This window comes from Pinus tabuliformis, chromosome 2_1, assembly GCF_031772625.1.
Source record: "Pinus tabuliformis cultivar Carrire ecotype Pingquan chromosome 2_1, CPIR1, whole genome shotgun sequence".
In the NCBI taxonomy this organism is placed as follows: domain Eukaryota; kingdom Viridiplantae; phylum Streptophyta; class Pinopsida; order Pinales; family Pinaceae; genus Pinus; species Pinus tabuliformis.
In genome coordinates this window covers 897,771,461-897,794,985 of record NC_142299.1, presented here as the reverse complement: position 1 = coordinate 897,794,985, position 23,525 = coordinate 897,771,461, and the positions used below count along the sequence as shown (strand labels likewise).

General features: G+C 41.0%; 1 protein-coding gene across 1 annotated transcript in view; it reads right to left on the bottom strand.

Annotated features, from left to right (window-relative positions):
* LOC149203549 (RING/U-box superfamily protein) overlaps positions 1 to 22,973 on the bottom strand; it is an 84,332-nt gene extending 61,359 nt beyond the window's left edge. The window contains exon 1 of the mRNA XM_089403497.1: positions 22,655 to 22,973. Within this exon, the coding sequence (XP_089259623.1) occupies positions 22,655 to 22,868 (214 nt within the window). The 5' untranslated portion in view covers positions 22,869 to 22,973. The remainder of the gene's footprint in view (positions 1 to 22,654) is intronic.
* Positions 22,974 to 23,525: the final 552 nt, after the last annotated feature.

Below are 23,525 nucleotides of genomic sequence, written 5' to 3'. Positions count from 1 at the left end.
ATCAAGTATCACTTCATTAGAGACTATGTCCAAAAGGAAGTTGTCAAGCTTGAGTACATTTCCACAAATGAGCAAGTAGCGAACATTTTCACCAAAGCCTTACCACAGGGCAAGCATGTCTACTTCAGAGACAAGATGGGAGTGGCGAGGAACACTTTCCTCGATAAGAGGGAGTGTTAAAATTTGGGTACCAGAGGACAAGTATTTCCCTAAGGCTTTGATCTTTGGCCTAGGGAAAAGTGTCCAAATTTATTTTTTACTTTTCTCCTAAAGTGACTTTATAAGTGGTAAAATCAATTTAATTTAAAAGTGACTTTATAAGTGGAAAGTTACATTCTAATTTAAAAGTGACTTTATAAGTGGTAAATTTACATTCTAATTTAAAAGTGACTTTATTAAAGTCAATGAAGAATTAGAAAGTGAAAAAGTGACTATGGAAATAAAAAGGTTAAGTGGGTCTTTATTTAAGTGGGTGAATTAAAAAATAGATTATTAGAATTAAATGCACATTTATTTTCATCCCTAGATCTAAATGAATCTCAGCGATTAGATCTTAGGGTAACCCAAGAGGTCATTTAGAGAGTAAAAGGAGAAGAGAAGAGGAAAAGATCATTCATTCTTTCATGAGCATTTGAGAGAAAGAGAAGAGAGAGCAAGGAGAAAATTTCTGAGCAGTGAGGAAGTGAAGGAGAGCAAGAAGACATTTCAGCGAATCTGAGCAGCAACATTTATTGGCACGCATCCCAAAGCAAAACAGTACAACAAGAAAAAGGCATAGATATCGAAAAAGAGAGACAGCACAAAAATCGAGGAAGAGAGGCAGTAGCAAGGGCATGAATTTCGAGGCAATCATATTGCTGAAATCTGTAAAGTTCGTACAGCTAGTTCTGGGCACATTTTTCGAGGCTGACCGTGCAGCATTTAATGTTGTTTTATTGCTGGAAAATTTTTGTTCTGACTGTTTGATGATTGGCACAATTTTTGAGGCCGAGTGCAAGCACGGAAATCAAGATAAGTTGTAATTTGTGGTTGCTGGAATTTTTACTATGTATTTCAGTTTCTCTATAAAAGCATTTTCAGGAATAAAGAAGAGCTCTCAAACTAGTTTTCCCCAAGAGTTGTAGGGGGTTTTTCCAGGGTCACATTGACCAAAAATCACTGTGTTATTTTCTGTGGGTGGTTGTCGTAATTTTATTGTGTTTTATTTCTGCAATTTCAGCAGTTGTGAAATCTCTAAATTTTTGTTTTCAGAAAATATTGTCATTTCTAAATTTTAGAATTTTTATCATGCTTGGATTTAAAACTAAATGCATGGAATGATAAGGAAAACTGATAACCGGAGTGGGGGTTGAAATTTCTTCAACAAGGAGGTCATACAGATGTTACAGCCTATTTTTCCCTCCTTGTATCAATAAGAGTGACCTCTAATCATTGCTTGTCTTGTTGACCTTAATGCACACCTTTTCCTCTCTGATTTGCCCTTTAGCAGGATAGTTATGGTTGATGGATACAGCATGACATGCACACAGAGGACTCCACACTTGAATGTGATATTGGGTATTTACACATTTCTTTACGACTTCTATCTAGTAGATCTTGCAAACACCAATGTTCAGGGAGATCCAACAGTCGTCACCAGCTTGCAAGGGTTCAGGTACACAATCTTTTGCCTCTCTAGTTGAAAGTCTTTATATGTGTTTGATTTACATCTAGGGAATTCTCACAAATTTCTCCATACACCGTCTAACGGATTCTGGGTAAGATTCGTGGAGTAACAATTCCTTGTGTCAAGACATTTCTTGGTACAACAACAAGGACAACAAGTCAACTTCTGTCAACGGCGAGGCAACTCACAACTTCATCAATGCAACCCTGGTGGCAAAGAGAGGTATACCCATAGACGAATTTGAGGGTTGTGACATTGTCATGGCTGATGGATACAGCATGACATGCATGCAGAGGATTCCACACTTGAATGTGACAATGGGTAATTACACATTTTTTTATGACTTCCATGTAGTAGATCTTGTAGACACCAATGTTGTATTGTGGGTACAATGGTTGAACTCGTTGGTTTTTTGGTGCTTATGTGTAGCAATTTTGATCAGAGTGGCTAGTTGCAGGATTTTCATGTAGAAGCAGCTTCTCCAACATCAACTTCAGATCCAATAGTCATCTCCAGCTTGTGAGGGTTCAAGTACACAATATTTTGGCTCTCTAGTTGAAAGTCTTTATATGTGTTTGATTTGCATCTAGGGAATTCTCACAAATTTCTCCATACACCGTCTAACGGATTCTGGGCAAGATTCGTGGAGTAACAGTTCCTTGTGTCAAGACATTTCTTGGTACAACAACAGGGACAACAAGTCACATCTTTGGTCAATGGCGAGGCAAATCACAACTTAATTGATGCAGCCCTGGTGGCAATGAGAGGTATACCCATAGACGAGTTTTAGGGTTGTGACACTGTCGTGGCTGATGGATACAGCATGACATGCATGCAGAGGGTTCCACACTTGAATGTGACAATGGGTAATTACACATTTTTTTACAACTTCCATGTAGTAGATCTTGTAGACACCAATGTTGTATCGTGGCTACAATGGTTGTACTCGTTGGGGAAGCTCTCAATGAACTACCAGTAATGGAGATAGAATTCAGGGCCTCCAATGGCAATAAGATAGTGTTGAGGGGTATGTCCAATGATGCTACTTGAATTGTATCAGCTAAGATAATGGAGGCTATATCCGGCATGGAGATGTAACTTGCACAGCAGAATGTCTAATTACAACACAGAAGTCATCAATTAGCAGTCACCAGTATCAGACAGATACTCAGTTATTATTGAATGAGCATGACCAAGTTTTTGGAAAGATTCCCCTAGGGTGTAATGTCCCCAAGGGATTGATTGGCCCAAGGGAAAAAGTAGCCTATTGATCCCCGTAGGCTATAGTCCTCAACAAAGGGAAAACCCCAAAATACCCAATGTTTGGGCAGTAGAGGGCATGTTTTGGGGCAGCTAGGACAAAAAGGCCCAAAGTTGGGGTTTTATGTGAACCTCACTCAATTAATTAAGGAAAAAAATCCCCTCAAAGAAATATATAAATATTAAATACAAGAGGGTTGGATTCATTGGAGGCGTAAATGGATTTGGATTATTTGTCTCTGTTTTGTTTGAACCTAAGGCTCTGAGGGTTTGAGACCCATTTTTCTCCTTGGACTAGTTTTTGTGGAGATGATCCCACCCTACCTAGTCACTTTTTTCTGTTCTGGCCACAGAGAATTAACTATCTGAAGAAGCAGCGGTGAATTTGTGGATATTTTGAGGGAAGTCGTCAAAATTATAGAAGATTTGCGAGCCTGTCTGAGAAAATAGGAACGAATTCACTAATCTCCTGAGACAAACCAAAACATTCGTGAGATTGGGACGAGGGTTTCTGCAATTTGAGGTTGGGGCATGCGAATTTGTTCTGGGGAATAGCAGAGGCAACTTTTTCAAGTAAAACGAAGAGTCTGAAGTTAAATAATTCTATTTTCTCCTTGAAATTCCTACAGGACGACTCTTCTAAGGAAGGTTGAAATACTACTGAGGTTTAACAAGGGTTTTTGAAGACAATTCAGAGGATTAATCATAGCCTGTTACAGATCCATGGCCATATAAATATCAGACCAAGTACTGTGGAAGATACAATTGGGTTTCTAAGTTCTCGCAGAGGATAAAATACCTCTCTAGCAGACCCAAGCTTTAGAGAGAAGTCATGCTCCGGAAGTAGAGTTCAGAGGGGATCCAAACCTGATCGAAAGGGATTTGAAGGCATTCAAAGTCAGATTTTTTGCCTAAACAGCCCAACAACCACATCGAAGCATCAGCTCAACTTATAGGGCAAGTAGGAAACATTGTTTATTGCATGAAACTCTGTTAGATCTCGTTCATGTTACTGGAACTGTGGCTGAATTGCTATATGGTATTGAGTGCAAAGTCATCTTGCTAATCATTGAGACACAAGGATCTCTTCCTGTGTTTTTCCATAACTTCAGGGAACAACTACAATTGCAATAGAAGCGTAGCAGAATTTATCAACTTTGTTTGTCTAGTCTGCGGATCAATTCAGGGAACTGGGATCATTGTTGTTGGTAATTTGCTTAAGTGATAGATTTATTGTTGAATACAATTCTGCCCTTGGGGTTTCTTGTTGATTTAAAGACTATAATTATTCATTCATTATTGTTGAAAGCATTATTTATCTCATTATTGGATGAATGAAGGAACTCTGTTTAAGAAACCCTAGTTTCCTAAGAAACCCTGAGTGCAAAAATTGTATGCTTCCAACAGAAACAAGCATCGTTACCATAAGGAGGAAAATGCAAGGAGAACAAGACCCTGGTATCTTACTAAATGCCATACTCCAGGGGCAGCAACAAATGACTGGCATATTAATGCAAAGACAATACCAAGGACAACGGTTGACTCAACAGCAACAAGAAATAGCCCATGTATTAGCTCAAGCACAGAAGCAATTCGCTCAGCTAATGGCTCAACTCATAAGAAACCCAACCGTTGTTGGCAACAACAAAACCACCATTGAAGGTAGCAGTAACCATAAACTTGGTCCTACTATTCGCACTAACACTAGGGCAGCTAGTGGAGGGAACCTCAGAACCTTACTCCCTCATTTTTTTAAACCAACAGCATATAGCGACCTAAGAGGCAGCAGAGCAGAATAGACTCTTTGATGAATACTTTCGGGAGTATGCAGCACTAGAAGAAAACACTTGAATATATATCAGAATCATATATCAAAATAGACCCGAAGAACAATGAAATCTGTATTTGATGCGCAAGGTAGGAAAGTTGGCCATCCCCCCTTTTGATGGGTCATCAAAATGCTCAGCGAGGGCTTGGGTACAAAAGTTGGACACTTATTTCCAACTTCATCCCATCCAGAAAACAGATGTTATTGAACTCACCACACTACACCTAGAAGGAGAAGCACGTGATTGGTGGTATCATGGACTGGTTACGTTGGGTCATGCAAACATCACTTCTTAAGTAGGTTTTATGCAGAGATTGTTAGATAGATTTGATTGGAAGAACCCACATATACACTTTAGAGAGTTGGCACAACTCAAGCAAACCGAATCGCATGAAGAGTATATCGCAAAATTCAAACGAACTACAATCATGGTTACAAACATAGCCAAAGAAAGACTTATCATGTTCTTCACAAAAGGATTAGTCGAACCTCTATAAGGTTGGGGTAAGGCATTCAATCCCACAACCCTACAGGACACCATCAAGAAGACTCGAGATATGGGAAGTGCAGCACCAAAAGTGAAGGCTTCACCCATGCCACTGATCCTTCCAAAAGACAAGGGCAAGAAGATATCTCTGGACAATGAAACTAAAAAGGATTGGTTAGATGAAGAGACCCGAACAAGCTTAAAAGAAAGATGCTTTATGTCACTTGCAAAGAGCCATAGGAACCAAGTCACCGATTTTGGGAAAAGGTAAGATTAACTACATTGAAGTATTGCCCAATAGCGGCAATGAGAGTGATACAAAGGTAAGATTCACTACATTGAACTATTTCCCAATAGCGGCAATGAGAGTGATACAAAGGTAAGATTCACTACATTGAAGTATTGCCCAATAGCGACAATGAGAGTGATACAACGCAGCCACCAAGCAAGGAGCTTAGCATCTATGAAGAAGCACCACCCCTAAAAGTAGCAAGGAAGCCACTTCCGAGAATTGAAGGAGGTACTATCGCCACTCTCTCAGGAGTTCCTAAATATCACACATTCAAAATCAAGGGCGCTATACAAGGGCAACGTGTCATAGCATTGATAGATGGTGGAGCAACATACAACTTTATTGATGCAGTCATAGTGGTAAGGAGAGGCATCCTCGTCCAAGAATTTGAGGGCTTTGAAGTGAGGGCAGTTGATGGGTATCATATGACATGCACCCAGGTAGTTCCACAATTGAGCATCACTCTTGGTAAGTATATGCTTACTGATGATTTTTATGTGATAGAATTGGCAGATACTAATATGGTGTTAGGAGTTCAGTGGTTGTACTCGCTAGGAAGAATTGTGATGAACTACCAAACGATGGAAATGGAATTCCGAGACCCAAAGGGCAACAAGGTAGTTCTGAGAGGCATGACCAATGGTGGTCCTCACATTGTAAACCACCAAGAAAATGGAGGTCATACCCAAACAAGGAGAAGTCACGTGCATGTCAGCTTGTAGAACTACACATACAACTTAGAATCTAATAAGGTCAAGCATGTGGAACACGACGCATTCTTGAGAGATTGGATAGCCCATCTTTGTATTGGTGTGAAACTTGACGATACAATGCAGAATTCAGTGCGTTCAATATCAACAAGTTTCTCACCTACAAACATGTCATTGCATCAGATTTCACATAGATTACTCCTTGGTGTCATAAGGAACATATATATGGTCTCCCCATATCCTGCATTGTCCACATGCATGGGGTTGAAAATAATGGTTGATATCTATATTCAAGATCATTGTTCCTTTTTTCATCCTAGACCACTTTGGGAGATGGTTAGGCGGAAACATCATGGAAATTATGTTAGAAGATTTTCTTGGAAAATCGTGGAGCATGGTAGAAGTCTAAGCGAAGACATAATGGGTAATTTCACTGATCTTAGTATAGATCAGGGAATTTCACTGATGCAGTCTACACATTATTGAAATCTCGGATGGAAAAATTAATTGGATTGTAAAATGGCAACATCAATTTCACAGATTAGAACCGGTGAAGTTTGTGCCTCATGGGAGTACAAAATTTGAAGCGCATAAGGATCCCCATTTTCAAGTTTTGAAGCGCATAAGGATCCCCACTTTCTAGTACCTAATGAAGATATGGGCGTAGGCAGTAGAATGCAACAACAAAATGATATCTCGAAGTGTTGGTATGTTCGAAATGGCAACTATGCCCATGAGTCGGGAAGGGGGGACTCTAATGTCCACGAGGGATTAATTGGCCCAAGGGACAAAGTAACATATCGATCCCTGTAGGATATAGTCCTCGATAAAGGGGGGAAATTGTTTTGGCAGCAGAGGTCAAGGTTTCGGGCAACTAGGGCAAAAAAGTCTAAAGTTGGAGTTTTATGTGAACCTCAATTAATTAAGGAGAAAAATCCCCTCAAGGAAATATATAAATACAAGAGGGTTGATTCATTCAAGGAATGATTGGATTTGGATTATTTGCCTTTGTTTTGTTGGACCCTGAGGCTCAAAGGCTTTAAGACCCCATTTTTCTCCTTGGCCTAGTTCGAGTGGGAGGTGATCCCCCCTACCTAGTCACTTTTCTTTGTTCTAGCCACAGGGAATTAACTATCTGAAGAAGCATTGACTACCAAGCCTTGAACAAGAAGAACGTCAAAAATAGGTATTCCATCCCCAAGGTTAATGACTTGTTGAATGAGTTGCATGGAGCAATGTATTTCTCAAAGATAGGTCTTCAATCAAGATATCATAAGATTCGAGTTCAAGAGCAAGATGTGCATAAAATAGCCTTCAGGTGCCTTGTGGGCATTTTGAATTCTTGGTCACGCCATTTGGGTTGACCAATGCATCGACCACCTCTCAGTCCTGCATGAATCACATCTTCAAAACACAAGTTGATGACATTCTTATTGGTGTTCTTTGATGACCACCTTATATATAGAAAAACATGGGAGGAGCATTTGGGACATTTGGATGGGATTATGGGTATTATGAAGGAGCAGTCACTTTATGCCAAGGCATCAAGGTGTGATTTTAAGATTATAAAAATTCTTTACTTGCGCTACGAGATCAATGCGCAAAAGGGGTACAAGTACATTAGGAGAAGATACGGGCCATACTAGATTGGCCCACATCCAGGAAACTTATCGAGTTGTGGGGATTCTTCGGGATTTGCAACTATTACGAGCAATTCATAAGTGATTCTCTCAATTAGGCACACCATTGACAAACTAAATGAAGAAAGGGGCATTCAGGTGGACAGAAAAGTTAGAGCATTTAACAAGCTCAAAGAGGTGATGAGCTCATGTTGGTTTTGGCAATTCCTAGCTTCAACCAAGCCTTCGTGTTGGAGTGTGATGCTTTGGGTGGGGGATAGGAGCTATGATAATGCAAAATAAACACTCAATAGTCTTTGAAAGCCAGAAACTCAAAGATCCAGAGAAGCTCTATTCCATCTAGGACAAAGAGATGTTCGCCATTAGTATGTTTTGACGAAGTTCAAGCAATACTTGGTAGTGTAAGTTTTAACCCTGTACAGAAATTAACTGCATATGAATTCTAAACACACCGAAAATAAACAATAGTGAGAGCATAAAACATAATACAAATATACACAGAGATTTTCCCCTGGATCCCAAAACCAGGACTACCAGCTTGATTTTTCATTAGTTCCTTTCAATGTTACAATACGTATATATACATGCCAAAGCATCCAATACCATGGGATCTCAATACTCCCACGGCATGTGCAATGTCTGGTCTAGTATAGACCATCACACACAACAGGCTACCAACTGCACTTGCATATGGAACACGGGACATGTCCTCTTCCTCTTCTTGTGTCTTGGGACACTGTTCAGCAGATAACTTTACACCTACAGGAATAAGAACCTTCACCAGTTTACTATAGTGTTCCACGGGGACACGTCCCCCAAGGTTGGGTGCGCGCACCCCTCGCACCCCACGCACCCGGGACAGAGGGTCGTCTGGGGAAACATTTCCCCACGTCCCCCTTTTGGGGAGACGTGGGGAGACGCGGGGAGACGTGGGGAAACCTAGTATTTGACCATATTGCGCTATTAATGTTATGCATTTCATGGTCATGTTAAATTCTTAAAGTAAAAGTGACATTCTCCTTTATCTTTCATTTTCATCCTTTTACTTAAATTTTTAACATTACCATGAAATGACTCGGGATGTTTGAGAGTGGTTTCGACCTCATTGGATTTCATATGGAGAAAGTAATATTTTAGATCTCACTCAAAATATAGCAGACTTAACAGTTTTTCAGGAATTCAGGATTCAATGCATTGCAATGTTTTCATTGCATTTTGTCATGTACAAGGGTATGGATTTAGTACTTAATCAAGAGCACCAAGCCCTCTATGTACTTTAGAGTGACTTTTAGACTCATCACTCCACTGTTTTTGAGTTTTAGTTATATCAATTTACTATTCCAGCGTTAAGATTTCAATATCTATTATAGCCTATTTTGCTTAGTGCTAATTAGATTCTATAATGATGAATGATGAATTTTAATTTTAAATCAATTTAGAATCTAGAATGATGAATGATGAATTTAATTTTTAAATCAATGTAGATTCTAGAATGTTGAATATGGATCAGAATATTTCATTATTGAATCTCGTGGTCTATGGATGAATCATGTATGTATTAGTAAGGATGATGAGTATGGATCAATGTATTTCATTATTTAATTCAATTATGTATGTATCATTGTATTTATGCTTTCATTATTGAATATGAATTTGAAATAAATAAATAAATATATATATATATATTAAAAAAGAAAAAATATATATACCTTGACGTCCCCCCATACCCCCTAAATTTCCCTAAAATTGAGGGTAATCCCACAAGTCCCCCTTGTGCGTCTCCCCGCACCCGCGTCTCCCCGTCTCGGAGTCTTGGTGGAACATTGGTTTATTATCCTGCATATTAAACCTCTGCAGTATTGTCTCGACATACTTCCTCTGGTTTAACCAGTGCTTCTCTTTGCCCGATCTCTTTTAATTTCCATGCCCAAAATATAGTTTGCAGCACCAAGATCTTTCATGTCGAATTTGGAGGACAAGTGGGTCTTCAAATCCTGAATAATTTCTTTGTCATTTCCAACCAGCAACATATCATCCACATACAAGACCAAATAAATAACAGGGTCACCAATTAATTTGAAATACACAGAGTGCTCTGCTTTGCTTCTGGTGAAGCCAAGTCCCCGTATAAATGTATAAAATTTCTGATACCACATCCTTGGTGACTGTTTTAACCCATACAGAGACTTTTTTAGCTTGCATACCAGTTCTTTCTTACCCTTCACCGCAAAGCCTTCAGGTTGCTTCATTTAGATCTCCTCTTCCAGATCCCCGTGAAGAAATGTTGTCTTCACATCCCTCTGTTCTACCTCAAAATCAAAAGCAACGACAACAAATACAAGTAATCTAATAGAAGCTACCTTGGCAATAGGAGAAAAAATATTACCAAAATCAATTCCCGACACCTAGGAATAACCTTTTGCTACCAACCGAGCTTTGTTTTTCTCCACCTTTCCTTCTGCATTTGTCTTCTTCTTGAACACCCATTTGCTGCCAATGGGTTTCCTTCCAGTCGGCAACTCCACTAAGTCCCAAGTCTCATTTTTGTGCAAAGATGCCATTTCTTCAACCATGGCCTCTTTCCAGAGTTTGCCATCCTCTGAATCTACTGCTTCCTTCACAGTTCTAGGATCATCATCAATAATAGATAAAGCAAAATTTGAACAGAAATCAAATGGACTATACCTTTCTGGTTGCCTTCTTTCTCGAACTAATCTTCTCACAACCGGAGTTTGTGGCTCTTCATCTTCTGATTCCTCTTCTGTTGTAGAGTCTGATTCTTCCTCCTTAAGCTCAAACTCTATCTTCTTAGGTTCCTTTGGTTGGACTTCATGTTTAATAACATCTTTCACCTCTCTGAACACCACATCTTGATTGTACACAACCTTCTTTGTTACTGGGTTCCAAAGCTTATAACCCTTTAAACCATCCTTATACCCAATAAAGATGCACTTCTCAGATTTACTATCCAACTTTGTTCTTTTCTCCTTTGGAACATGTACATATGCATCACATCCAAATACCCTCAGATGTGAAAGAAAGGGTTTCTTACCAGTGCATAACTCTTGTGGAGTCTTATCCTCCAATGCTAATGAAGGTGGTATGTTGACCAGGTAACACGTTGTCTCCACCGCCTCTGCCCAGAATTCCTGTCCTAACCCGACACCACTAAGCATGCTTCTTACCCTTTCCATCAACGTCTTATTCATTATTTTTGCAACTCCATTCTGCTCAGGTGTGTATGGAGTAGTCTTCTGCCGTGCTATACCACACTTCTTACAGAATTCTTCAAATTCCTTCTTGCAAAATTCCCTAGGGCACTACCCCGACCCTGTAGAGGGGGGCTAACCGCCTCCCCACTGCACAACAAAGGGGGAGCTCCACCCCCCCTCTAACCCCCGGTTAACTAGGGGAGCTAATCGTGGAAAGAATATAACACAACCCAACAGGTAGGGGGCAAGTTTGTGGTCAAAACATATTATAACAGCTTATGGGACTTCTTGAAGCAAAAGAACATAAATGAAAGACAGCAAAAATGGGTAAGTAAGATTCTAGCCTATGATTGTCATATTGAGTATGTGAAGGGCAAAAAGAACGTTGTGGCTAATGCACTTTCTAGGAAACCAACCACATGTTCACTCATGGAGATCACAGGAAATTGGAAAGCACATCTCTTAGTAGAAATGCCAAAAACAAGTTTGCTTGTGATTTAATAAATGTTCTCATCCAAGATGAGAGGTACAAAATAATAGATGAGGTCATTTTCTATAAAGATAGGTTATATTTGGTCCCTGAATCCACACTCAAGGAGAAGATCTTGAAGGCCGCACATAACACATCACTAGCAGGACACCAAGGGTTCTTCAAAACTTATAGGTAGACCAAGGAAAGGTTTTCTTGGAAAGACCTCAAGGATGATGTGTTGAGGCACATAAGGGAGTGATGCGTTGAGGCACATAAAAAAGGGCATGACTTGTCAGCAGAAGAAGCCCAAGCATATGCCTCCTACAGGATTGCTACAACCCTTGCCAATTATGGAGCAAACATGGGAGAGTGTATCAATGAACTTTATCACAGGTCTACCCAAGGCACAGGGCAAGGATTGCATCTACATGATAGTTGATAGGTTGACCATGTTCGCACACTTCTTTGTGATTTCAGCAAATTAGAAGGGAACACAAGTGGCAAAATTGTTCTTCAAGGAGGTGTTTGGTTGCCTAAAAATATAGTTAGCGATCAAGATAACAAGTTTATTCATGCATTTTGGCAGGAGTTGTTTAGATTGGTGGGCACAAATTTAACCCTAGTACCAATTACCACCCTCAAACAAACGACTAGATAGAGATTGTGGATAAATGGATCGAGGAGTATCTACGTAACTATGTGACAGGACAGCAAAAGCATGAATCAAGTGGTTACATCTCAAGGAGCACTAGTACAACACCACTTATCATCTATCTATTTGAATGACCCCATTCATACATACTACATTTTCCCTTATGACTTAATTATAACACCCCAAATCCACCACAAAAGTTATTGAAGTGTACTCTTAGGCCTAGAGTACCAAAGACCATAGGAAACACTTCCTTGGTACCCTCAATTTTTCAACACTTCCTCTTACCGAGAAAGTCGTTTCTCACCACTTCCATCTTGTCTCTAAAGTATGCACACTTTCCCCTTGGCAATAACTTGGTGAGAATGTTTGTTCCCTGTTCATCAGTGGATATATACTCAAGCTTTGCAGCTCCCCTGTGAACCCAGCGTCTGATGAAGTGGTATATGATCTCTATATGCTTTGACCGGTCATGAAATACTGTATTTTCAAAGTTTAATACAACTTTGATTATCACAGTATATCTTAGTTGGTCTCGTCCTCTTACAAAATAAACCAAATAGCATCTTGCAAAGCCACAATGACTCGCAACCTTCCTGACTAGATGCCATATACTCTGCCTCTACGTTGCACAATGCCATTGACCTCTGTTTCCTACTGAACCATGACACAACTGCTAAGCCCAACGAGAAACAACACTCAGAAGTACTCTTCTTGTCACTAGCACTGCCAACCCAATCTGAGTCTGCGTCTCTGTGCAACCAATCTATCTGACTCCATCACAGCTAACATAGTCCAAACCATAATCCATTATGCCCTGTAGGTATCGCAACACATGTTTCGCAGCCACCCAGTGCACTCTCTTGGGCTCCATCATAAACTGACTCAACATGTTGACTGCAAAACAGATATTTGGTCTAGTATTGACCAAATACACTAATGAACCGATCAACTGACAATACAAGGTGGGGTTCACCAACTCGGAATCTGAAGCATGCAACTTCTTCCAGTTGGTGATCATAGAAATATCGTAGGCTTGCAACCCTCCATACAGAATCTCCTCAAATTATTACCTGTATACCTACCCTGACCAATGAAGATATGTCCATCCTCCTGCCAAACCTCCAACCCCAGAAGTAATGCATCAACCCCATATCGGTCATATCAAACTCTAAAGCAAGATCTCTCTTGCAGTGTCAGATGAGTTTGTCCTCTCCTGTAATAAACAAATCATCCACATATAGAACCAGAATGAGTGGATCATCACCAACCATAATCAGTATAGGTTCGGATCAGCATCACTCTTTTGAAAACCCATCAGCTACAAGTAGGCATCTATCCTCTCGTACCATGCCCCCAGCGCTTGCTTCAATCCATATAAGGTTTTCTTAAGCCTACACACATGAAACTCCCTCCCATGCACCTGAAATCCCCATGGTTGTTGTTGGGAAAATTAGTGGGGGGGGGGGGGGGGTATGAATCTGTATTTTAAAACTCACTTAAACTTTTATTTTCTTATTCAGATTTTTGTACGCGACTATACTAAAGTAAACATACGTATGAACGCCATTGTTATGCAGACAACTAGCGTATATCCAGTTAACTTACTTTTAAGTTAATTCATCACCTGTTTAACTTGAACCAGTGTATCAGTATTTCAATAAGCATTAATTAAACAGTAACCATGTGTAGTAAGAACAAAATAAACAATCACACATAAGCAACACATCAACACCAAGATTTTTAGGTGGAAACCCAATGTAGGAGAAAATCGACGTTGTCGTTGTCTTTGTCTTATTTTTATTATAAAGAAATACTTCTTACAATCTTGTATTGACCCGAGTGTGTTGAAATGACTTAAAGGCCACCTCTATTTATACTAAAATGTTGAGTACAAATGGGGTTTATTTGGTTGCTGGCCGACCTTGACAAATTGTCTTATAACGTAAATAAATTCATAACTCCATGAATTCTTATCGGAATCGAATGATCTTTAGATCAATCCTACACCTCTCGATGAGAGGGATCCAAGAAAAATATCAGTTGCCATAAATAAGATGACCCACATGGAGTTTGGCCCTAGTTGCTAATTTTAACACTCCCTCTCAGCTAGGGAGAACTCCATACGTTGATCCATATGTCCGACTGTACTATCTCTGCCATCAGTGCACTGCTCTGCTCTGCTTTGATCTGCTGAGCTTTGCTCTACTCTAATCTGTTGAGCTTTGCTTTGCTCTGCTCTGCTGAACCATGAAGAAGAAGAATTGATCGAGAATGTCTCATACCATTCTCTACTGACCTGAAGTCAGTTTCATCTAAAGAGTGTGTCACATCACTCTTACTGACCCGAAGTCAATTTTATTAATCCTAGATCAATATCACAAGAGTGTCTCAAACCACTCATACTGATCCCATATCAGTTTCATTGATCCTCAATCAATGGAGGTCATCCTAGCATAGGAAGTACAGTAGATACAGCGATGCATCCATCGATAGTACTACTATGGTCCCCATCCTCATTTCTCTGCTCATTGATCAGATGAGAGGTACTTCCCATGAGTCCCAGACTGCATGGGTACCAGAATGCATGGGTAGGATGCCTTGACAGGAGAACTAATCATCTTGTCCACAGGAGAACGAATCATCCTATCAGTGGATGCCACGGAGAACTAATCATCCTGGCCCACAAGAGAACTAACGATCTTGTTCCACAATCGCCACGGAGAACAAATCATCCTGGCCCACAAGAGAACTAATCATCCTGTTCCATAGTCGCCACGGAGAACAAATCATCTTGGCCCACAGGTGAACTAATCATCCTGTTCCACAGTTGCCACGGGAGAACTAATCATCCCGACCCATAGGAGAACTAATGATCATGTTCCACAGTTGCCACAGGAGAACTAATCATCCCGGCCCATAGAAGAACTAATCATCTTGTTCATAGCGCACCACCAAGGAGGGTGAGTCGCCCTGTGGTCTTATGTTGCTCCAGTAAGTACCCCAAGCCCCCCAGAGCTCAATGCATGCAACATGTAGGACCCTTATAAAAAGGTCTCTCAACGACTCCAAGTCGTTCAAGAAAGTCACAGATTTGACCTTCCCCTGGGGCTTTGACAAAACGTCTACGACCTGTACATCACTGTCAATGCGATGGAGCCTCCTGGCTCATCGACTTACCATATCGCAAATAAGGCAGTATCTGATGTCTATCTACTGGAGCAATCGTCGAATACGGGATTCCTCAATAATCGAATCCCCCCTCTGGTTGTCACAGAGAATCACAGTGGTATTCATTATGTGTACAAACAGCTCACTTAAGAGCTTCTACAACCATGCAGCTTCACACGAGATCATACTCGTAGCTATGTATTCAGTCTTCGCGGTGCTTATAGCAACCGACTTCTGCTTCCTACTCATCCATGATATCGAAGCAGAATCCAAAGAGAACCAGCATTGAGAAGTGCTCTAGTGATCCTCCACACTGCCTACCCAGTTAGCATTCGAATAATCATGCAGTTTCATATTTCCGGCAGTGTATCTCAATCCATGAGAGATTGTGCCCTGAAGATATCTCAGAAGATTCTTGGCACCAATCCGATGAGGCTCAACCAAATATGAGCTCTCCATGCTAACTGCAAAACATATGTCCAGACGGAAGTTCACCAAGAACATCAACGTGAATGGGTTTATGAAACTCAAAGGCATTTCCCAAATCTGGTCCGACATCACTACCATATAACTTTCGAAAGTTCAGATCCTCGAGGTAGTCACAAGCTTGCAGTTTATCATTCCACATCCGGAATCCAACTCCCTCTTACTTCTGCAAATGAGAGGGTCTGCACCTGTCAAAAATAGGTCGTCCTCATAAGGTGTCGATATGAGAGGTCTATCATCCACAACCTTTGGGTAATGGTTTGGATCGATTCCAATCCTCTCAGACTACGCCCGGGGTGTTTTGCTTCAAGCCATAGAGAGCTTTCTTCCACCTGTATACATGAGATTCTCGATCATGAATCTCAAACTCCTTGGGTTGTTCCAAACCTGTGGACCTGCTACATGAGGGGAATGGTCCCCTTATAAGATTTTCCTTTGGTACATCTCAGACATGTACCTTCATGCTCTACTTGAATTCAGACATCCCTATCACCATTTGACTCACATCAGGTAGGGCCCCATCGGTAGACCTCCGGTGTTATAGATGCGATATGTCAATTGACATGATCCCCAATGGACCATCCTACAACCTGATACAAATTGCCAACCCTGAACCCATGAGAAAAAGCATCTTTGAAAATTATATTTTTTAACACGTACCTTTCCATCGATGAATGCCACCCTGAAACATTTGACTTCCATTTCCGAGATGGACACCAGGTTCTTCCTGCGATCAGGTACATAAAAGAGATTCTGAAAATGAATCGAGTTACCCTTTTTTAATTGAGAGTTAACATTCCCTACACCCTTTCTGAGATAGGTGGCATCGGCTCCAAGTATAATCCCACGATTGTTTCCATCTCTACCAAATTAGAGAGTGCACCCATCTATCTGATGAAGTGCCTTGAAGCACTACAATCTATAAGCCAGATTCCCAAAGAATCTGAAGGAGAGGGCCAATACAAGATAATGCTTCTTTATCTTATCAAAAACAACATTTGATTCTTCATACTTGGGGTTCCTTGCTTTCTATGAAGAGTCGGCCATTTCCTTGATGACCTGCATTACCTGTCATTCCTTTGATCATTGAAGATGTCCCTGGAATGATTGTTATCATCATCAAGTGATGTGTCCCTGCCATTCGGACACTCTTTCGCATAATGGCCGAACTAGTTATCTGCCTTTCCTTCCACCTTGAGATTCGGTCTTCCAATGAAGTGATCTTTAGGTAGGACATATTTCGTTCCACCATTCTGATAATATTCTCTTTCACTCTTGCTTGGGCATTGTCTTCACCTCAACTCCGATACCATGTTAATTTTAGGTATGTTCTATGCTTAGTGCAATTTATTTCAATTTTCACAGTTAGCTCAATATCTTTTCCAGATTAGCAATCACATCAGCATTAAAGTAAACTGCAGATAGAACATAAACATAAATCGCAGAAGACAAGCCAAGACAAGAGGACACAAGATGTGGCGCTAGCCAGGGACAAACCCCAATGTGAGGAAACCCTTGATCAATTCTTCTTATATGTTCTTCAATAGTTCAGCAAAGAGAGATAGAGAGAGTACGTTTACAAAAGAAGTCAACACTTTGACTTATCTAGATAAGAGCATAGATCATCTCTAAGAAGATGATACATGATATCAGTTGAAGACATCCTGCTTCAACTGATTCTCCACGGTGACTCCTTCACCTATCGTTGTGCTGCATTTCGTGATCATGTTGCACCTCACCGCGCTGCACCATGCTGCACCCATCATCACCATGTTGCATCTCATCATGCTTCATTAATCATGACTGTACCCATCATTGTACTGCATTATGTGCCATTGTTGCACCATGTTGCCATCCTAACTCGTGTTGGCTGCACCTTGCTTGCTTGTTGTCCCTAGCATGCTTGTTGTCCTTAGCATGCTTGTTGTTGCATGCTAGCTGTAAGTTGTAACTTTGCATGCTTGGTGTATTTGCTGCTAAGTACCATACAATTGTCCCGATGTTAGTTAGTTATCCCTTGCATGCTGCTCTCCTTCGGAGACAGATGCTCCGACTGTTTTGGCAATTCCCGGCAATTCTGGCAGTTCCCGACAGTTCCGGTTGTTCCCGACAGTCCTGACAACTCCGGTTTTTCCAGCAGTTCCGGCCTTTCCGACAGTTCCAGCTTTTCCAACTTTTCTAGCAATTCCGACTTTTTCGGCAATTTCGACTTTTCCGGTAGTTCCAGCTTTCTGTCCTCTGGATCAGGCCAACGTTATTCCTTAGGATCTCTCCTCCTATTAAAGCCCAAAGACAAGTAGAGAGAGCAAGAGATCCCAAGTGTGTTGAAATGACTTGAAGACCACCTCTATTTATACTAAAACATTGAGCACAAGTGGGGTTTATTTGGTTGTTGGCCAACCATGACGAATTGTCTTATAACGTAAATAAATTCATAACTCCATGAATACTTATCGGAATCGATGAGCTTTAGATCAATCCTACACCTCTCGATGAGAGGGATCTAAGAAAAATATCAGTTGCCATAAATAAGATGACCCACTTGGAGTTTGGCCCTAGTTGCCAATTTTAACATATGAGAAAATTCTCAACTGGTGCCTCACCTCCTGATGAGGAAGGCTCTGCGCTATAACCAATGGAGATCTTGGACTCTGAGATCATACACTTGGCGATCCTGCATTACGTGATCCTACGCTCGGTGATAGAGTCTGAGACCCTGTCACAACTGAAGTAGATGATCCTCCTAATCCTGATGGACCACCTAATGCTCCTGAAACCTGTGGTGTGGCCCCTACTAAGGAGACTGTTGCTCTACTTGATCAACCTCTCGAGAGCTCAAATCTCACATCGCGCCTCTGAACAACTTTCCTCTATACAGGAATATATATATATATATATATACATACATGGTAGGCTTTGTTGGTCTCACTGTAACCCACTAGGATACCCTTCTCTGCAATGGGTTCCAACTTCGTCCTCTTCTCCTCAAGGCTGTGTGAATATGTAAGGCACCCAAAAATCCTGATGTGCCCAACTTCTAGCTTCTTGTTGGTAAACACCTACTCAGGGGTCTTGCTCCCCAAGAATATATGTGGGTTCATGTTTTGCAAATATACTGCAGCGTTACACACCTCAGCCCACGAAAAGAAAGGTAAACTTTGATCATGCAACATTGCTCTAACTACACCCACTATGGCCTTGTTCTTCCTCTCTACCACCCCATTTTGTTGGGGGAAACCTTTGATCAATTCTTCTTATATGTTCTTCAATAGTTCAGCAAAGAGAGATAGAGAGATAGTACATTTACCACAAAAGTCAACACTTTGACTTATCTAGATAAGTGCATAGATCATCTCTAAGAAAATGATACATGATATCAGTTGAAGACATGTTGCTTCAACTGATTCTCCAAGGTGACTCCTTCACCTATTGTTTTGCTGCATTTCGTCATCATACTGCACCTCACCGCACTGCACCCATCATCACTATGTTGCATCTCATCACGCTTCATTAATCATGATTGTACCCATCATTGTACTGCATTATGTGCCATTGTTGCACCATGTTGCCATCTTGACATGTGTTGTCTACACCTTGCTTGCTTGTTGTCCCTTGCTTGCTTGTTGTCCCTAGCATGCTTATTGTTGCATGCTAGTTGTCCCTTGCATGCTAGCTGTAAGTTGTAACTTTGCATGCTTGGTGTATTTGCTGCTAAGTACCATACAACTGTCCCAATGTTAGTTATCCCTTGCATGCTGCTCTCCTTCGGAGACAGATGCTCCCACTGTTTCGGCAGTCTCGACAACTCCGACTTTTCCAACAATCCCGGCAACTCTGACTTTTCCAACAGTCTCAGCAACTCCGGCAGTTCCGACAATTCCGGCTTTTCCGGCAGTTCCAACTTTTCCAGATTTTCCGGCAGTAACGGCTTTCTATCCTCTGGATCAGGGCTACGTTATTCCTTAGGATCTCTCCTCCTATTAAAACCCAAAGACAAGTAGAGAGAGGAAGAGATCCCAAGTGTGTTGAAATGACTTGAAGGCCACCTCTATTTATACTAAAAAGTTGAGCACAAGTGGGGTTTATTTGGTTATTGGCCGACCTTGACGAATTGTCTTATAACATAAATAAATTCATAACTCCATGAATACTTATCGGAATCGGATGATCTTTAGATCAATCCTACACCTCTCAATGAGAGGGATCTAAGAAAAATATCAGCTGCCATAAATAAGATGACCACATGGAGTTTGGCCCTAGTTGCCAATTTTAACATATGGGAAAATTCTCAACTGGTGCCTCACCTCCTGATGAGGAAGGCTCTGCGCTATAACCAATGGAGATCTTAGACTCTGAGATCATACACCTGGCGATCATGCACTAGGTGATCCTACGCTCGGTGATAATAGAGTCTAAGATCCTGTCACAACTGAAGTAGATGATCCTCCTGATCCTGATGGACCACCTAATGCTCCTGAAACCAGTGGTGTGGCCCCTACTAAGGAGTCTATTGCTCTACTTGATCAACCTCCCGAGACCTCAAATCTCACATCTAAACAACTTTCCTCTATATAGGAATATATATATATATATATATATATAAGGTAGGATTTGTTGATCTCACTGTAACCTACTAGGATACCCTTCTCTGCAATGAGTTCCAACTTCGTCCTCTTCTACTCAGGGCCGTGTGAATATGTAAGGCACCCAAAAATCCTGATGTGCCCAACTTCTAGCTTCTTGTTGGTAAACACTTACTCGGGAGTCTTGCTCCCCAAGAATATATGTGGGCTCTTGTTTTGCAAATATACTGTAGTGTTACACACCTCAGCCCACAAGAAGAAAGGTAAACTTTGATCATGCAACATCGCTCTAACTACACCCACTATGGCCTTGTTCTTCCTCTCTACCACCCCACTAGGCACTATGTAATCCCTCTTGATACCAACACTCCTACAAAACTGCATCTCCATTAAGGTATACTCACCCCCCTTATCTAATCTCAACACCTTGAACTTCCTCCCTGTTTGGTTCTCTACAAGAGCTTTAAAATCTTGGAACCTCTTGAAGACCTCATCCTTCTAGGTCTTCCTGGAGTGGTCATCAATTAAGGTCACATGGTATTAAGATTCAGTCAATGATACATGAGAACTAGGACCACAAACATCAATGTACCAAGTCAAAGATACCTACAACTATGTTGTCACTGCTCACAAAAGGTGACTTGGTGTACTTTCCCAAAGCACACCCCCTACATGCATCATGATGCTCCATGCGAAAGTCAGGCAAACCTATAACCATCTCCCGCAACTTCCTAAAATCCCCATCATGCAAATGGGCCATCCTCCTATGCCATAGCTCACATAACTCACTATTGTTGGTTTGCGCCACCAAGGCTCTAATAAGAAGCCTATATAGCCTCCCGCTATGAGCTCCAATCACACGAGCACACTCGATACTAGATCCATTGAGATATATCAACACTTATCCATATCAAAACAACACCTCATACCCCATTTCCTCCAAGCTAGAGATTGATATCGAGCTCTTCTTCAACCCCAAAACATAAAGAACATGTGTCACCTTTAGAGGAGGCAATGACTCCCTCTGAAATGATATTGTCTCCACTCCTGCTACTCTTGACCTTGGAGTTATCTCCAAGTCAATATCATCCTTTGAGAGACTCGTATATGGCAAGATGCTCCACTGTCAATGAACCATGCGTAGGAAGATGTAACAAGAGGGGCTAAACTCAACACCAAGGCAAACTCATCCACCTTTGTTGATAAGGCAAACTCAGTGTCAAATCTAGAAGCGAAATCTTCCACCTCTGCTAAAGCTCCAACTCCCTGCTTCTTATTCTTCTTGTTGGAACATTGAATAACAAAGTGACCCATCTTCCCACGAGTAATGCATTTCACTTTGCTCATTTCTTTCTCCTTCGCCTTTTGCTTCCCTTTCTCCTACTTTGCTCCACTAGAAGACCCCTTCTTGGCCTTCTGCTTGCCCTTAGCTGCAAGGGCGACATTCTCCTCACTTCCCCAGCATACTCCCTATTGGCATGTTAATCATTGTATTATGAATGTTGCGAAATTCATTTCTATGGTAGAACAAAAAGGATGACAAAGAACAGAGCTCAATGGAGCCTTGAAAAGAGCACTACGACTGAATTGTAAGGTAGGGCTGGCTGTGTGATAGGCTAATTCTATTTTTGGAAGATGCTTCCTTTAAACACAAGAGAATCATTGCAAATGACCCAAAGAAGACGGGCACCACAGGACACAGACTGCCCGGTTGGGTGGGCGAGACGGCCCTCGAGTGGATGGCTAATGACAGCAAGCAATTCTTACCAGCAATGCTGAACACGATAGGGGCGCTATTCAATGAATTTCATCCGGGACTTGCACTTGACCCCAGCCGCTTATTTGTGTCTCCAGGGAATTAAACCTTGGTGGGTCTTTAATCATGTCTCCGGAGAATTAAATCTCGGATGCAGCCCACTGCACAGGCCAGACGGCCTCGAGCGGCGAACTAGTGATGCCAAGCAGTTATGATTAAACTTCGGTGGGTGTTTGATTGTGTATAGGGAAAGTCTCGCACCCGCCGAACCACAACCCCATTAACAAGAGACTTAATTTAAACTATAACCTAAGCTAAGTTTGATTTCTTTGCAAACATCGCATCTGATCCTGCAATTTTCCCGTCTAGGGTTTGAAGCCATTCTACCATCTGCCATTAGAACTTACTTACAAACAGACAAAAACAATTGTTAACATACCTGCTACTGCGGTCGTTGAAGTCGGTAGGAATTCGCGGGGGATGTCCGAGACCTCGTCCACCGTTGCCGTGTAAGCCGGTTCCGGGGCACTGTCGGGTCCGACTCCGGCCCGTAGGCTGTGTAGGTTGCGTCCATGGCCGATGGGGGTTGAAGTGGAATTATGATCTTCAGAGCGAGCAGTGGATCGTACAGCGCTTGAGGGCCTGATGGACATGAAAATAAATATTCAGGAGTGGGATATTACGGGAAGGAAAGCGAAGACGGCCGATGAAACTCGCATAATTCCTCTTTCAAGCCCAATGTCGAATATATATCCTTGCCCTCCTCATTTTTCCCGATGTCCTTGGCGGCAATCCAATGAATTGCCCTTGCAACAATAATTATTAATTATAATAAATGTTTCAAGAGCTTGCGAGTTCACTAAATGGTGGGGTGATGTTATTTGTTCCTAATGGGACAATAGAGTGTTATTTCTTCCATCTTGGTGGGAGATTTTCTCAATGTTATGAATTAAAATAATAGATTTTAACAAAGTTATTTGAGATTTTCTCAATGCTATGAATTAAAATAATAGATTTTAACAAAGTTATTATGTGAAGGTTGTTGTTTAAGTCGATTTATTATGATTATCAGATTTGATACACATAACACAATGGTAATTCTTCTTTTTATCTTTTACCAAGTAATGAATAATGGGTAATCAAAAATATTTAAACTATATTTAAAATTAATAATTAACTCTATAAATTTATATAAATAAATAATTTTATAATGGAAATTATGTTTTTTATATTAAAAAGTTACAATTTTATATGAATGGGTCTAATAGTTAAGAGCATGTGTTTTCTCCTAAGAGGTCATAGGTTCAAAA